Source organism: Oncorhynchus mykiss, chromosome 16 (genome assembly GCF_013265735.2).
Source record: "Oncorhynchus mykiss isolate Arlee chromosome 16, USDA_OmykA_1.1, whole genome shotgun sequence".
NCBI lineage: Eukaryota > Metazoa > Chordata > Actinopteri > Salmoniformes > Salmonidae > Oncorhynchus > Oncorhynchus mykiss.
Genome location: NC_048580.1, coordinates 77,567,711 through 77,585,975, shown reverse-complemented (window position 1 = coordinate 77,585,975; position 18,265 = coordinate 77,567,711). Strand labels below are relative to the sequence as shown.

The window sequence follows — 18,265 nt, the reverse complement described above, 5'->3', positions numbered from 1 at the left end:
GGAGGGATCCTGAGAGGACTGGTGTGACTAGTAGATCTGTACCAGTACAGAGGGAGGGATCCTGAGAGGAGTGGTGTGACTAGTAGATCTGTACTAGAACAGAGGGAGGGATCCTGAGAGGACTGGTGTAGTAGATCTGTACCAGAACAGAGGGAGGGATCCTGAGAGGAGTGGTGTAACTAGTAGATCTGTACCAGAACAGAGGGAGGGATCCTGAGAGGACTGGTGTAGTAGATCTGTACCAGAACAGAGGGAGGGATCCTGAGAGGAGTGGTGTGACTAGTAGATCTGTACCAGAACAGAGGGAGGGATCCTGAGAGGACTGGTGTAGTAGATCTGTACCAGAACAGAGGGAGGGATCCTGAGAGGAGTGGTGTAGTAGATCTGTACCAGAACATAGGGAGGGATCCTGAGAGGACTGGTGTAGTAGATCTGTACCAGAACAGAGGGAGGGATCCTGAGAGGACTGGTGTAGTAGATCTGTACCAGAACAGAGGGAGGGATCCTGAGAGGAGTGGTGTAGTAGATCTGTACCAGAACATAGGGAGGGATCCTGAGAGGACTGGTGTAGTAGATCTGTACCAGAACAGAGGGAGGGATCCTGAGAGGACTGGTGTAGTAGATCTGTACCAGAACAGAGGGAGGGATCCTGAGAGGAGGGGTGTGACTAGTAGATCTGTACCAGAACAGAGGGAGGGATCCTGAGAGGAGTGGTGTAGTAGATCTGTACCAGAACAGAGGGAGGGATCCTGAGAGGAGGGGTGTAGTAGATCTGTACCAGTACAGAGGGAGGGATCCTGAGAGGACTGGTGTAGTAGATCTGTACCAGAACAGAGGGAGGGATCCTGAGAGGACTGGTGTAGTAGATCTGTACCAGAACAGAGGGAGGGATCCTGAGAGGAGTGGTGTAGTAGATCTGTACCAGAACAGAGGGAGGGATCCTGAGAGGACTGGTGTAGTAGATCTGTACCAGAACAGAGGGAGGGATCCTGAGAGGAGTGGTGTAGTAGATCTGTACCAGAACAGAGGGAGGGATCCTGAGAGGAGTGGTGTAGTAGATCTGTACCAGAACAGAGGGAGGGATCCTGAGAGGAGTGGTGTAACTAGTAGATCTGTACCAGAACAGAGGGAGGGATCCTGAGAGGACTGGTGTAGTAGATCTGTACCAGAACAGAGGGAGGGATCCTGAGAGGAGTGGTGTGACTAGTAGATATGTACCAGAACAGAGGGAGGGATCCTGAGAGGACTGGTGTAGTAGATCTGTACCAGAACAGAGGGAGGGATCCTGAGAGGAGTGGTGTAGTAGATCTGTACCAGAACATAGGGAGGGATCCTGAGAGGACTGGTGTAGTAGATCTGTACCAGAACAGAGGGAGGGATCCTGAGAGGACTGGTGTGACTAGTAGATCTGTACCAGAACAGAGGGAGGGATCCTGAGAGGAGTGGTGTAGTAGATCTGTACCAGAACAGAGGGAGGGATCCTGAGAGGAGTGGTGTGACTAGTAGATCTGTACCAGAACAGAGGGAGGGATCCTGAGAGGACTGGTGTAGTAGATCTGCACCAGAACAGAGGGAGGGATCCTGAGAGGACTGGTGTGACTAGTAGATCTGTACCAGAACAGAGGGAGGGATCCTGAGAGGACTGGTGTAGTAGATCTGTACCAGAACAGAGGGAGGGATGCTGAGAGGAGTGGTGTGACTAGTAGATCTGTACCAGAACAGAGGGAGGGATCCTGAGAGGACTGGTGTAGTAGATCTGTACCAGAACAGAGGGAGGGATGCTGAGAGGAGGGGTGTGACTAGTAGATCTGTACCAGAACAGAGGGAGGGATCCTGAGAGGACTGGTGTGACTAGTAGATCTTTACCAGAACAGAGGGAGGGATCCTGAGAGGACTGGTGTGACTAGTAGATCTGTACCAGAACAGAGGGAGGGATCCTGAGAGGACTGGTGTAGTAGATCTGTACCAGAACAGAGGGAGGGATCCTGAGAGGACTGGTGTAGTAGATCTGTACCAGAACAGAGGGAGGGATCCTGAGAGGACTGGTGTGACTAGTAGATCTGTACCAGAACAGAGGGAGGGATCCTGAGAGGACTGGTGTAGTAGATCTGTACCAGAACAGAGGGAGGGATCCTGAGAGGACTGGTGTAGTAGATCTGTACCAGAACAGAGGGAGGGATCCTGAGAGGACTGGTGTAGTAGATCTGTACCAGAACAGAGGGAGGGATCCTGAGAGGAGGGGTGTAGTAGATCTGTACCAGAACAGAGGGAGGGATCCTGAGAGGAGGGGTGTGACTAGTAGATCTGTACCAGAACAGAGGGAGGGATCCTGAGAGGAGTGGTGTGACTAGTAGATCTGTACCAGAACAGAGGGAGGGATCCTGAGAGGACTGGTGTAGTAGATCTGTACCAGAACAGAGGGAGGGATCCTGAGAGGACTGGTGTAGTAGATCTGTACCAGAACAGAGGGAGGGATCCTGAGAGGACTGGTGTGACTAGTAGATCTGTACCATAACAGAGGGAGGGATCCTGAGAGGACTGGCGTGACTAGTAGATCTGTACCAGAACAGAGGGAGGGATCCTGAGAGGACTGGTGTGACTAGTAGATCTGTACCAGAACAGAGGGAGGGATCCTGAGAGGACTGGTGTAGTAGATCTGTACCAGAACAGAGGGAGGGAACCTGAGAGGACTGGTGTAGTAGATCTGTACCAGAACAGAGGGAGGGAACCTGAGAGGACTGGTGTAGTAGATCTGTACCAGAACAGAGGGAGGGAACCTGAGAGGAGGGGTGTGACTAGTAGATCTGTACCAGAACAGAGGGAGGGATCCTGAGAGGAGGGGTGTGACTAGTAGATCTGTACCAGAACAGAGGGAGGGATCCTGAGAGGACTGGTGTAGTAGATCTGTACCAGAACAGAGGGAGGGATCCTGAGAGGACTGGCGTGACTAGTAGATCTGTACCAGAACAGAGGGAGGGAACCTGAGAGGACTGGTGTAGTAGATCTGTACCAGAACAGAGGGAGGGATCCTGAGAGGACTGGTGTGACTAGTAGATCTGTACTAGAATAGAGATATAAACAACTGATATATGTTTCAGTAAGATTGGATTTTTAGCATTTATGGCCTGAAGTAGGCCTAAATAGATGTAAATAGTGGAGTAACACATTTTTTGTTGTTGTGAGTGTGGTGTTAGATGGTAAGGTATTTATTTTCAAGCAAAGTATAAGGGAGTTATACTCCAGTCCAGTAGATGGCGGTAATGCAACATTATTTAGATGCCCGCCGCCGTTAAACGTCAAAGAAGATGACGTCATCTCTGACAGGCGGAAGTAGGAGTTCCTGGCGCAAGCTAGCATTAGCATAATGTCACTTTGACAGCTAGCATTAGCATAATGTCAAGAGACCTATCAGCTAGAACTACTTTATTTTTTTTTTACCAGATTTGAATAGAAACACAACGTAGAGTTGGTGTCGGTTGCGGAAATACGCTTGGTCTGCGACAATCAAACCAGAGCTATTAACTTAATCAACTACCGTTGTTAGCCTGATTAAGGCTAGCTAGAGCTACAGAGAAAAGGTAAGCTTTCTTGACATCAAGTTAGCTAGATGTGTCATTGACCAGCCACTGTTGTGCTAACTAGCTAACGCGATGGTCATGGCTAGTCCGCATTTACCCATGTCAGTCTTGCTAACCTTACCAGTCGAACGGTGTTGTTGACGGATTTTCTTTCTAATAGGCATTATATGACTAGTTGGCGAGCGAGCTGACCGTATTTCATTAGCTACCACGGTGTGTAGTTAGCGGGGGTTTGCTAAGTAAAGATAGGTTAGCTAACTAGATATAATCACCAACCACCACGATGGAACTAGAAGCGAAAGTGAAAGTAGGCTGGCTAACTCCGAGAGGACTGGCTGTTTCTCCATGAACTTGTCCAGTAACTTGTTTTTGTTGTTGTTATTTAGAAAGTTCGCGTAGAAAATAGGCGACAATTTAATTTAAGGGTGCTATTCCATTGAACCAAGTGTTTGTCGATAAACTGGACGTAATGACGATACACACAACGTTACATAACAGTGTTGATTACAAATGTAGTGGTTGAAGTGTTTCCAGAACCCATTTAGACAAGTTGATCATTACATTGGCGACAGCCTGTATGCCCTCTCACCTCATGTGGGAGTCAGCATGGATAGAACGCATTCATTGAATAATATTTGTAACACTTTTTTTATGTTTAAAAACTAGTTCACTGCATCTGACATGGAGCCCAGTTTAATAATATGACCATATGTCGCAGCTGCGTGCCGTAGTTTTGAAGTAATCGCAAAAAAAACAGGCCATGTTTTAGGGCCTTTTTCACCCTGCTCCTGTACCAGTAGAGCTTCCGTCCCTCTCCTCGCCCCTACCTGGGCTCGAACCCTCTGCACACATTGACAACAGTCACCCTCGAAGCATCGTTACTCGTCGCCCCACAAAAGCAGGGAAAACAACTACTTCAAGGTCTCAGAGCGAGTGACGCCACCGCCTGAAAGGTTATTATTGTGCACCCCAAGCCATTTCACAGCGGGTTACACTCCTATTAGCTCTGAGCAACAACTCTCTTCCCAGCCCATTGTTCCGCGTTACAATGCCGGCTTCGCGTTAACCCTGTAGGCTTAGCTCATGTCATTTGTTAATAATAAGAATAAGGTTAGCAACTTGGTGGGCAAGCTCACTGTTCGCCTGGGTACACGTTGTTGATAGCGATGGCTGGCACATGTTCTGGTCATGGTTAACCATTAAAAAAATAGTAGTTAAATCTAAACAAAACTCATGTCCCTGTCCTCTTTTTCAATATGTCGCCGATTTCATTCTTCATTCAAAGACTCAATCATGGAGACTCTTACTGACTGTTGTGGCTGCTTTGTGTGATGTATTGTTGTCTCTACCTTACTGACTGTTGTGGCTGCTTTGTGTGATGTATTGTTGTCTCTACCTTACTGACTGTTGTGGCTGCTTTGTGTGATGTATTGTTGTCTCTACCTTACTGACTGTTGTGGCTGCTTTGTGTGATGTATTGTTGTCTCTACCTTACTGACTGTTGTGGCTGCTTTGTGTGATGTATTGTTGTCTCTACCTTACTGACTGTTGTGGCTGCTTTGTGTGATGTATTGTTGTCTCTACCTTACTGACTGTTGTGGCTGCTTTGTGTGATGTATTGTTGTCTCTACCTTACTGTTGTGGCTGCTTTGTGTGATGTATTGTTGTTTCTACCTTACTGACTGTTGTGGCTGCTTTGTGTGATGTATTGTTGTCTCTACCTTACTGACTGTTGTGGCTGCTTTGTGTGATGTATTGTTGTTTCTACCTTACTGACTGTTGTGGCTGCTTTGTGTGATGTATTGTTGTTTCTACCTTACTGACCGTTGTGGCTGCTTTGTGTGATGTATTGTTGTCTCTACCTTACTGACTGTTGTGGCTGCTTTGTGTGATGTATTGTTGTCTCTACCTTACTGACTGCTGTGGCTGCTTTGTGTGATGTATTGTTGTCTCTACCTTACTGACTGTTGTGGCTGCTTTGTGTGATGTATTGTTGTCTCTACCTTACTGACTGTTGTGGCTGCTTTGTGTGATGTATTGTTGTCTCTACCTTACTGACTGTTGTGGCTGCTTTGTGTGATGTATTGTTGTCTCTACCTTACTGTTGTGGCTGCTTTGTGTGATGTATTGTTGTTTCTACCTTACTGACTGTTGTGGCTGCTTTGTGTGATGTATTGTTGTCTCTACCTTACTGACTGTTGTGGCTGCTTTGTGTGATGTATTGTTGTTTCTACCTTACTGACTGTTGTGGCTGCTTTGTGTGATGTATTGTTGTTTCTACCTTACTGACCGTTGTGGCTGCTTTGTGTGATGTATTGTTGTCTCTACCTTACTGACTGTTGTGGCTGCTTTGTGTGATGTATTGTTGTCTCTACTTATCGTTGTGGCTGCTTTGTGTGATGTATTGTTGTCTCTACCTTACTGACTGTTGTGGCTGCTTTGTGTGATGTATTGTTGTCTCTACCTTACTGACTGCTGTGGCTGCTTTGTGTGATGTATTGTTGTCTCTACCTTACTGACTGTTGTGGCTGCTTTGTGTGATGTATTGTTGTCTCTACCTTACTGACCGTTGTGGCTGCTTTGTGTGATGTATTGTTGTCTCTACCTTACTGACTGTTGTGGCTGCTTTTGTGTGATGTATTGTTGTCTCTACTTATCGTTGTGGCTGCTTTGTGTGATGTATTGTTGTCTCTACCTTACTGACTGTTGTGGCTGCTTTGTGTGATGTATTGTTGTCTCTACCTTACTGACTGTTGTGGCTGCTTTGTGTGATGTATTGTTGTCTCTACCTTACTGACTGTTGTGGCTGCTTTGTGTGATGTATTGTTGTCTCTACTGACTGTTGTGGCTGCTTTGTGTGATTTATTGTTGTCTCTACCTTACTGACCGTTGTGGCTGCTTTGTGTGATGTATTGTTGTCTCTACCTTACTGACTGTTGTGGCTGCTTTGTGTGATGTATCGTTGTCTCTACCTTACTGACTGTTGTGGCTGCTTTGTGTGATGTATTGTTGTCTCTACCTTACTGATTGTTGTGGCTGCTTTGTGTGATGTATTGTTGTCTCTACCTTACTGACTGTTGTGGCTGCTTTGTGTGATGTATTGTTGTCTCTACCTTACTGACTGTTGTGGCTGCTTTGTGTGATGTATTGTTGTCTCTACCTTACTGATTGTTGTGGCTGCTTTGTGTGATGTATTGTTGTCTCTACCTTACTGACTGTTGTGGCTGCTTTGTGTGATGTATTGTTGTCTCTACCTTACTGACCGTTGTGGCTGCTTTGTGTGATGTATTGTTGTCTCTACCTTACTGACCGTTGTGGCTGCTTTGTGTGATGTATTGTTGTCTCTACCTTACTGACTGTTGTGGCTGCTTTGTGTGATGTATTGTTGTCTCTACCTTACTGACCGTTGTGGCTGCTTTGTGTGATGTATTGTTGTCTCTACCTTACTGACTGTTGTGGCTGCTTTGTGTGATGTATTGTTGTCTCTACTTATCGTTGTGGCTGCTTTGTGTGATGTATTGTTGTCTCTACCTTACTGACTGTTGTGGCTGCTTTGTGTGATGTATTGTTGTCTCTACCTTACTGACTGTTGTGGCTGCTTTGTGTGATGTATTGTTGTCTCTACCTTACTGACTGCTGTGGCTGCTTTGTGTGATGTATTGTTGTCTCTACCTTACTGACTGTTGTGGCTGCTTTGTGTGATGTATTGTTGTCTCTACCTTACTGACCGTTGTGGCTGCTTTGTGTGATGTATTGTTGTCTCTACCTTACTGACCGTTGTGGCTGCTTTGTGTGATGTATTGTTGTCTCTACCTTACTGACTGTTGTGGCTGCTTTGTGTGATGTATTGTTGTCTCTACCTTACTGACTGTTGTGGCTGCTTTGTGTGATGTATTGTTGTCTCTACCTTACTGACTGTTGTGGCTGCTTTGTGTGATGTATTGTTGTCTCTACTGACTGTTGTGGCTGCTTTGTGTGATGTATTGTTGTCTCTACCTTACTGACCGTTGTGGCTGCTTTGTGTGATGTATTGTTGTCTCTACCTTACTGACTGTTGTGGCTGCTTTGTGTGATGTATTGTTGTCTCTACCTTACTGACTGTTGTGGCTGCTTTGTGTGATGTATTGTTGTCTCTACTTACCGTTGTGGCTGCTTTGTGTGATGTATTGTTGTCTCTACCTTACTGACTGTTGTGGCTGCTTTGTGTGATGTATTGTTGTCTCTACCTTACTGACTGTTGTGGCTGCTTTGTGTGATGTATTGTTGTCTCTACCTTACTGACTGTTGTGGCTGCTTTGTCTGATGTATTGTTGTCTCTACCTTACTGACTGTTGTGGCTGCTTTGTGTGATGTATTGTTGTCTCTACCTTACTGACTGTTGTGGCTGCTTTGTGTGATGTATTGTTGTCTCTACCTTACTGACTGTTGTGGCTGCTTTGTGTGATGTATTGTTGTCTCTACCTTACTGACTGTTGTGGCTGCTTTGTGCCCAATAATGTTTGTACCATGTCAAATCAAATCATGTTGAGTTGCTACCATGCTATGTTGTTATGAGTTGCTGAGGAAATATTGACACAATACAATCATCCAAACCGAGAAATGTAGGCAACATTAGTCCTAACTGAGGAAATATTGACATATATACAATCCGTCATATTTAGATAACTCTCGGCTGACAGAAACTACAATATGAATTAGCTAATAGCAATTACTATTCCAAATTCATCACATCACAGGTGAGCTCAACATTGATCTAAATAATATAGTAAAACCCTTTCTAGAATCGACAGTAATCCGACGATGGGGCAGTTTGTGTTGCCCGCCATGTTTGTTCTTTAGTGCCAACCAAAGATAATAAGAGGAGACCAGATACATTTGGTCTGTTTGCAATATGCATGTTGAAGGGGGGTGTGTCCTCTACGATCATCCACTTCCTTTCATTCACTTCTTGCAGTTTACCTGAAAGATGAGTGAACCATTCCTTCACGTCGTTATAACATCTTTGGTCTGACAGAAGTTTACGTGACCTCAGAATGCATTGTATAATGTCAACGAACGTTGGCGCCACACACAGCTGCCAAATAGTTTAGGATTAGCTCATTATAATCAACCTTCAAAAAAGCATTTTACACACATCATAGGTGTCCATTATAATCTATGCAACAATCAGAATGCATTATTTGTCACCAGTACTTGAAAATGTGACTAAAACTATAAATACATTATGATACATATATACTTCATGCTGCAGTAGAAACAACACGATATACAGGAAACAAGGAGCTTACTTTGATAGGGAAGCACACATGTCCAAAGTTATTATTTGTACGGAGAACAACAAGGGTTGGAAAATGTGCCAAATCGTGCAGGACACACGTCTGCATACATGATCTGCGGAAACATTGGTGAAGTGCGTGGGCTTCTCCTCGAAGAGAGAAGTTTGTCCGTCTCAGTAAAACCTCAAACATGAATTGTCCTCGATGCTGAAATGGGCAACTTCTATGTGAGTTAATGAGGTGGAACAACACCTCGATTTAAACTGGTTAGAAAATAAAACTGGTTAGAAAATGTTTGGAAGTTCTACACCATTTCATTCAGGATAGTCTATTCTTTCTGAAGATGTAAATGTGGGCAGCTGACAGCTGGTGTTAATAATATAGAAAGCTGTTAAAATGTCAAGATTAGATTTTCACTCATGGCACTTGGGAGGTCACCCCATTGTTTCCTATAGGGGTATGACTGTCTATTTCACCAAAAATCACACTGTGTACATTTAGATTTTTTTCAAGTCGTACACCAATTTAATCAGGAGAGTCTCCTCTTTGTAATTATTTAAGTCTGGGCAGCGAGCTCAGTAGTTATCGAACAATAGACCAGAAATAGTCAGTAGTTTTCATGTTTTCCCTACTTCCTCATTACGCAGACATAAGCACAGTTGACACTGTCAATGGGTGGGTGTTTACTATCTTCAAGTTTTTTGTTTTTTTACCCAGTTTCGTCCAAACAGATTGTAGTGGGAAAATGAAAAGGAATACATTTTTTTGTGACATTTAGTGTAAATGTAATTATAAGCGTCACTCCATTCAGAAGAGACTCTGTGAAGGTTTGTTTAATTTCATTTACTAGTTTTCCAGCTCGGACAACGTTCTTTGGCTGTTTTTCAGCCTTGGGTGAATTTTGACTTGTTCTATTGTCCAACCTAATATTTGCCATATTCTAGTATTTCTCATGTGTCAACGTATCACCACGGTCTGTGGTCACCATGGTGAAACGTAGATGTGATATAATTGGATGGTGAGACTTACACTCCTGTAGATGTGATATAAATGGATGGTGAGACTTACACTCCTGTAGATGTGATATAATTGGATGGTGAGACGTACACTCCTGTAGATGTGATATAATTGGATGGTGAAACGTACACTCCTGTAGATGTGATATAATTGGATGGTGAAACGTACACTCCTGTAGATGTGATATAATTGGATGGTGAAAGTTGCCAGCCAACCAGAAAAACAAGGTGAAGCAATTCAGGCATTCTTGGAAGTCAGGGCAATATTTCTTTTAACTTTAAAAATAATGATTTTTGCAAGAAGTAGGCATTTAGAATTAAATGTGGAGTGGAACTTATTGTTATGTGATGACATCACGTGCCTTCAAAAGTATGTGGCAATCCTAATTTATTGTCGCTGTAAAGAAAGTTTGACAAAATAAAATTGTTGTCGATCTTTAAAACATTGCTCCTACATATATATTGCCTTTCCATTACATATGTTGCAATGATTTGTTGTTGTTGCTACATTGCTTTTGTTGAATAAACCTGGGTGAATGGAAACCTTCCTAGTGTTGTGTACTAGTAGCTTTGAATCATTGGATCAGTGCCAACAGGCAGATACTGTAATTCTGTACAGAAGTGATGGTGTGTCTGTATACATTTCTTGTTTTCTATATAATACGATGCATGATGTTCAGCGGCATGGTGCAGCCCCAGGCAGACATGGCCCTGCAGTGGGAGATGGCAGGGGAAGAGGGTAACGTGGCTCTTCAGGTTCCTGCTGAGCTGGCAGCCAATGAGGTGGTGACTAGACTACTGGGAGACAACCAGCAGCTCCGAGGTAGGACTCAATCACACACACACACATTTACTCAAACAAACACATTCAAATATTATATTTGGATCCACATTGAGGCACGGAGTGTGTGTGTGTGTGTGTGTGTGTAGAGGCGTTGCAGCGCAGCAACCAGGCCCTGCGTCAGCGCTGTGAGGAGATGGAGGAATGGCAGCGGAGGTCTAGAGAAGAGAGAGAGTTCCTCAGCTGTCGTTTCCAGGAGGCCCGGGCGCTAGTGGAGAGACTGGCCATGGAGAACCATAGCCTCACCAGCCTGGCCAGCCCCTCTAGCCCCCCCAACCCTGGAGCGAACCAAGGCCTGCTGGTCAACGGCCCCATCCATGGCTCGGAGACCAACGGACCTATGGCATCCTCTCTGGTCAGTGCAGATAGATTGAGGGATGAATATAGATAGATTCAATTGTCCCCCCCCCCCCCCCCCCCCCCCATCAATCTACACACAATACAATATAATGACATCACAATACCCTATAATGACATCACAATACCCTATAATGACATCACAATACCCTATAATGACAAAGCAAACAGGTTTTTAGAAATGTATTGGCCAGGTGATGAGCGGTGCCTGGTTTCCTCCAGACGTGACGCTTGGCATTCAGGCCAAATAGTCTTATTCATCAGACCAGAGAGTCTTATTTCTCATGGTCTGAGAGTCCTTTAGGTGCCTTTTACTGAGGAATGGTTTCTGTCTGGTCACTCTACCATAAAGGCCTGATTGGTGAAGAGCTGCAGAGATGTTTGTCCTTCTGGAAGGTTCTCCCATCTCCACAGAGGAACTCTAGAGTCTAGACTCTAGAGAACACTAGAGATGTCTAGAGCTCTGTTAGAGTGACCAGCGGGTTCTTGGTCACCTCCCTGACCAAGACCCTTCTTCCCCGATTGCTCAGTTTAGCAGAGTGGCCAGCTCTAAGAAAAGTCTTGGTGGTTCCAAACTTCTTCCATTTAAGAATGATAGAGGCCACTGTGTTCTTGGAGACCTTCAATACTGCAAACATTTTTTGGTACCCTTCCCCAGATCTGTGCCATGACACAATCCTGTCTCGGAGCTCTACGGACAATCAATTTGACCTCATGGCTTGGTTTTTGCTCTGACATGCACTGTTAAATGTGGGACCTTTTATAGACAGGTGTGTGCCTTTCCAAATCATGTCCAATCAATTGACTTTACCACATGTGGACTCCAATCAAGTTGTAGAAACATCTCAAGGATGATCAATGGAAACAGGATGCACCTGAGCTCAATTTTGAGTCTGAATATTTATGTAAATAAGGTATCTTTGTTTTTATTTGTAATAAATGTGCTAACATTTCTAAACCTGTTTTTGCTTTGTCATTATGAGGTATTGTGATGTCATTATGAGGTATTGTGTGTTGATCAGGAAAATAAATAATTTAACCCATTTTAGAAAAAGGCAGTAACGTTATAAAATATAGAAAAAGTCAAGGGGTCTGAATACTTTCCGAATGCTCTGTATTTACAGTACCAGCCAAAAGTTTGGACACACCTACTCATTGCAGGGTTTGGAATCATGTAGTAAGTAAAAAAGTGTTAAACAAATCAAAATATGTTTTCTTCAAATAGCTACCCTTTGCCTTGATGACAGCTTTGCACACTTTTGGCATTCTCTCAACCAGCTTCATGTGGTAATCACCTGGAATGCATTTCAATTAACAGGCAAAGTTAATTTGTGGAATTTCTTTCCTTTCTTATGCGTTTGAGCCAATCAGTTGTGTTGTGACAAGGTAGGTGTGGTATACAGAAGATAGTTCTATTTGGTTAAATACCAAGTCCATATTATGGCAAGAACAGCTCAAATAAGCAAAGAGAAATGACAGTCCATCATTACTTTAAGACGTGAAGGTCAGTCAATACAGAACATTTCAAGAACTGTGAAAGTTTCTTCAAGGACAGTCGCAAAAACCATCAAACGCTTTGATGAAACTGTTTCTCATGAGGACCGACACAGGAAAGGAAGAGACGGAGTTAGCTCTGCTGCAGAGGATACGTTCATTAGAGTTAACTGTTTCTCATGAGGACCGCCACAGGAAAGGAAGAGACGGAGTTACCTCTGCAGAGGATAAGTTCATTAGAGTTAACTGGCTCTCATGAGGACCACCACAGGAAAGGAAGAGACGGAGTTACCTCTGCTGCAGAGGATACGTTCATTAGAGTTAACTGGCTCTCATGAGGACCACCACAGGAAAGGAAGAGACGGAGTTAGCTCTGCTGCAGAGGATACGTTCATTAGAGTTAACTGGCTCTCATGAGGACCGCCACAGGAAAGGAAGAGACGGAGTTAGCTCTGCTGCAGAGGATAAGTTCATTAGAGTTAACTGTTTCTCATGAGGACCACCACAGGAAAGGAAGAGACGGAGTTACCTCTGCTCAGAGGATCAGTTCATTAGAGTTAACTGGCTCTCATGAGGACCACCACAGGAAAGGAAGAGACGGAGTTACCTCTGCTGCAGAGGATAAGTTCATTAGAGTTAACTGGCTCTCATGAGGACCACCACAGGAAAGGAAGAGACGGAGTTACCTCTGCTGCAGAGGATAAGTTCATTAGAGTTAACTGTTTCTCATGAGGACCGCCACAGGAAAGGAAGAGACGGAGTTACCTCTGCAGAGGAGACGTGACGCTTGGCATTCAGGCCAAATAGTCTTATTCATCAGACCAGAGAGTCTTATTTCTCATGGTCTGAGAGTCCTTTAGGTGCCTTTTACTGAGGAATGGTTTCTGTCTGGTCACTCTACCATAAAGGCCTGATTGGTGAAGAGCTGCAGAGATGTTTGTCCTTCTGGAAGGTTCTCCCATCTCCACAGAGGAACTCTAGAGTCTAGACTCTAGAGAACACTAGAGATGTCTAGAGCTCTGTTAGAGTGACCAGCGGGTTCTTGGTCACCTCCCTGACCAAGACCCTTCTTCCCCGATTGCTCAGTTTAGCAGAGTGGCCAGCTCTAAGAAAAGTCTTGGTGGTTCCAAACTTCTTCCATTTAAGAATGATAGAGGCCACTGTGTTCTTGGAGACCTTCAATACTGCAAACATTTTTTGGTACCCTTCCCCAGATCTGTGCCATGACACAATCCTGTCTCGGAGCTCTACGGACAATCAATTTGACCTCATGGCTTGGTTTTTGCTCTGACATGCACTGTTAAATGTGGGACCTTTTATAGACAGGTGTGTGCCTTTCCAAATCATGTCCAATCAATTGACTTTACCACATGTGGACTCCAATCAAGTTGTAGAAACATCTCAAGGATGATCAATGGAAACAGGATGCACCTGAGCTCAATTTTGAGTCTGAATATTTATGTAAATAAGGTATCTTTGTTTTTATTTGTAATAAATGTGCTAACATTTCTAAACCTGTTTTTGCTTTGTCATTATGAGGTATTGTGATGTCATTATGAGGTATTGTGTGTTGATCAGGAAAATAAATAATTTAACCCATTTTAGAAAAAGGCAGTAACGTTATAAAATATAGAAAAAGTCAAGGGGTCTGAATACTTTCCGAATGCTCTGTATTTACAGTACCAGCCAAAAGTTTGGACACACCTACTCATTGCAGGGTTTGGAATCATGTAGTAAGTAAAAAAGTGTTAAACAAATCAAAATATGTTTTCTTCAAATAGCTACCCTTTGCCTTGATGACAGCTTTGCACACTTTTGGCATTCTCTCAACCAGCTTCATGTGGTAATCACCTGGAATGCATTTCAATTAACAGGCAAAGTTAATTTGTGGAATTTCTTTCCTTTCTTATGCGTTTGAGCCAATCAGTTGTGTTGTGACAAGGTAGGTGTGGTATACAGAAGATAGTTCTATTTGGTTAAATACCAAGTCCATATTATGGCAAGAACAGCTCAAATAAGCAAAGAGAAATGACAGTCCATCATTACTTTAAGACGTGAAGGTCAGTCAATACAGAACATTTCAAGAACTGTGAAAGTTTCTTCAAGGACAGTCGCAAAAACCATCAAACGCTTTGATGAAACTGTTTCTCATGAGGACCGACACAGGAAAGGAAGAGACGGAGTTAGCTCTGCTGCAGAGGATACGTTCATTAGAGTTAACTGTTTCTCATGAGGACCGCCACAGGAAAGGAAGAGACGGAGTTACCTCTGCAGAGGATAAGTTCATTAGAGTTAACTGGCTCTCATGAGGACCACCACAGGAAAGGAAGAGACGGAGTTACCTCTGCTGCAGAGGATACGTTCATTAGAGTTAACTGGCTCTCATGAGGACCACCACAGGAAAGGAAGAGACGGAGTTAGCTCTGCTGCAGAGGATACGTTCATTAGAGTTAACTGGCTCTCATGAGGACCGCCACAGGAAAGGAAGAGACGGAGTTAGCTCTGCTGCAGAGGATACGTTCATTAGAGTTAACTGGCTCTCATGAGGACCACCACAGGAAAGGAAGAGACGGAGTTAGCTCTGCTGCAGAGGATACGTTCATTAGAGTTAACTGGCTCTCATGAGGACCGCCACAGGAAGGGAAGAGACGGAGTTAGCTCTGCTGCAGAGGATACGTTCATTAGAGTTAACTGGCTCTCATGAGGACCACCACAGGAAAGGAAGAGACGGAGTTACCTCTGCTGCAGAGGATAAGTTCATTAGAGTTAACTGTTTCTCATGAGGACCGCCACAGGAAAGGAAGAGACGGAGTTACCTCTGCAGAGGATAAGTTCATTAGAGTTAACTGGCTCTCATGAGGACCACCACAGGAAGGGAAGAGACGGAGTTAGCTCTGCTGCAGAGGATACGTTCATTAGAGTTAACTGGCTCTCATGAGGACCACCACAGGAAAGGAAGAGACGGAGTTAGCTCTGCTGCAGAGGATACGTTCATTAGAGTTAACTGTTTCTCATGAGGACCACCACAGGAAAGGAAGAGACGGAGTTACCTCTGCTGCAGAGGATAAGTACATTAGAGTTAACTGGCTCTCATGAGGACCACCACAGGAAAGGAAGACCCAGAGTTACCTCTGCTGCAGAGGATAAGTACATTAGAGTTAACTGTTTCTCATGAGGACCACCACAGGAAAGGAAGAGACGGAGTTACCTCTGCTGCAGAGGATAAGTACATTAGAGTTAACTGGCTCTCATGAGGACCACCACAGGAAAGGAAGACCCAGAGTTACCTCTGCTGCAGAGGATAAGTACATTAGAGTTAACTGTTTCTCATGAGGACCACCACAGGAAAGGAAGAGACGGAGTTACCTCTGCTGCAGAGGATAAGTTCATTAGAGTTAACTGTTTCTCATGAGGACCGCCCCAGGAAAGGAAGAGACGGAGTTACCTCTGCAGAGGATAAGTTCATTAGAGTTAACTGTTTCTCATGAGGACCACCACAGGAATGGAAGACCCAGAGTTACCTCTGCTGCAGAGGATAAGTTCATTAGAGTTAACTGTTTCTCATGAGGACCACCACAGGAAAGGAAGAGACGGAGTTACCTCTGCTCAGAGGATCAGTTCATTAGAGTTAACTGGCTCTCATGAGGACCACCACAGGAAAGGAAGAGACGGAGTTACCTCTGCTGCAGAGGATAAGTTCATTAGAGTTAACTGTTTCTCATGAGGACCGCCACAGGAAAGGAAGAGACGGAGTTACCTCTGCTGCAGAGGATACGTTCATTAGAGTTAACTGGCTCTCATGAGGACCACCACAGGAAAGGAAGAGACGGAGTTAGCTCTGCTGCAGAGGATACGTTCATTAGAGTTAACTGTTTCTCATGAGGACCACCACAGGAAAGGAAGAGACGGAGTTACCTCTGCTGCAGAGGATAAGTACATTAGAGTTAACTGTTTCTCATGAGGACCACCACAGGAATGGAAGACCCAGAGTTACCTCTGCTGCAGAGGATAAGTTCATTAGAGTTAACTGTTTCTCATGAGGACCGCCCCAGGAAAGGAAGACCCAGAGTTACCTCTGCTGCAGAGGATAAGTTCATTAGATTTAACTGTTTCTCATGAGGACCGCCCCAGGAAAGGAAGAGACGGAGTTACCTCTGCAGAGGATAAGTTCATTAGAGTTAACTGTTTCTCATGAGGACCACCACAGGAATGGAAGACCCAGAGTTACCTCTGCTGCAGAGGATAAGTTCATTAGAGTTAACTGTTTCTCATGAGGACCACCACAGGAAAGGAAGAGACGGAGTTACCTCTGCTCAGAGGATCAGTTCATTAGAGTTAACTGTTTCTCATGAGGACCACCACAGGAAGGGAAGATCCAGAGTTACCTCTGCTGGAGAGGATACGTTCATTAGAGTTAACTGTTTCTCATGAGGACCGCCCCAGGAAAGGAAGAGACGGAGTTAGCTCTGCTGCAGAGGATAAGTTCATTAGAGTTAACTGTTTCTCATGAGGACCACCACAGGAAGGGAAGATCCAGAGTTACCTCTGCTGGAGAGGATACGTTCATTAGAGTTAACTGGCTCTCATGTGGACCACCACAGGAAAGGAAGAGACGGAGTTAGCTCTGCTGCAGAGGATACGTTCATTAGAGTTAACTGGCTCTCATGAGGACCACCACAGGAAAGGAAGAGACGGAGTTAGCTCTGCTGCAGAGGATACGTTCATTAGAGTTAACTGGCTCTCATGAGGACCGCCACAGGAAAGGAAGAGACGGAGTTACCTCTGCTGCAGAGGATACGTTCATTAGAGTTAACTGGCTCTCATGAGGACCACCACAGGAAAGGAAGAGACGGAGTTAGCTCTGCTGCAGAGGATACGTTCATTAGAGTTAACTGTTTCTCATGAGGACCACCACAGGAAAGGAAGAGACGGAGTTACCTCTGCTGCAGAGGATAAGTACATTAGAGTTAACTGGCTCTCATGAGGACCACCACAGGAAAGGAAGACCCAGAGTTACCTCTGCTGCAGAGGATAAGTACATTAGAGTTAACTGTTTCTCATGAGGACCACCACAGGAAAGGAAGAGACGGAGTTACCTCTGCTGCAGAGGATAAGTACATTAGAGTTAACTGGCTCTCATGAGGACCACCACAGGAAAGGAAGACCCAGAGTTACCTCTGCTGCAGAGGATAAGTACATTAGAGTTAACTGTTTCTCATGAGGACCACCACAGGAAGGGAAGATCCAGAGTTACCTCTGCAGAGGATAAGTTCATTAGAGTTAACTGTTTCTCATGAGGACCACCACAGGAAAGGAAGACCCAGAGTTACCTCTGCTGCAGAGGATAAGTTCATTAGAGTTAACTGTTTCTCATGAGGACCGCCCAAGGAAAGGAAGAGACGGAGTTACCTCTGCAGAGGATAAGTTCATTAGAGTTAACTGGCTCTCATGAGGACCGCCCCAGGAAAGGAAGAGACGGAGTTACCTCTGCTGCAGAGGATACGTTCATTAGAGTTAACTGGCTCTCATGAGGACCGCCACAGGAAAGGAAGAGACGGAGTTAGCTCTGCTGCAGAGGATAAGTTCATTAGAGTTAACTGGCTCTCATGAGGACCGCCACAGGAAAGGAAGAGACGGAGTTAGCTCTGCTGCAGAGGATACGTTCATTAGAGTTAACTGTTTCTCATGAGGACCGCCCCAGGA

At 44.7% G+C, this 18,265-nt stretch overlaps 1 protein-coding gene across 3 annotated transcripts in view; it reads left to right on the top strand.

Annotated features, from left to right (window-relative positions):
• Positions 1 to 3,317: 3,317 nt before the first annotated feature.
• Positions 3,318 to 18,265, top strand: part of ikbkg (inhibitor of nuclear factor kappa B kinase regulatory subunit gamma) — an 88,799-nt gene continuing 73,851 nt past the window's right edge. The window contains exons 1-3 of one of the 3 annotated variants that reach the window (XM_036947838.1): positions 3,318 to 3,578; positions 10,551 to 10,693; positions 10,801 to 11,066. In XM_036947838.1, the coding sequence (XP_036803733.1) occupies positions 10,555 to 10,693; positions 10,801 to 11,066 (405 nt within the window). In that variant the 5' untranslated portion in view covers positions 3,318 to 3,578; positions 10,551 to 10,554. Of the gene's footprint in view, positions 3,579 to 3,646; positions 4,532 to 8,513; positions 9,082 to 10,550; positions 10,694 to 10,800; positions 11,067 to 18,265 lie in introns of those variants that run through there. The other 2 variants (XM_036947839.1, XM_036947837.1) reach the window with 2 other exon arrangements.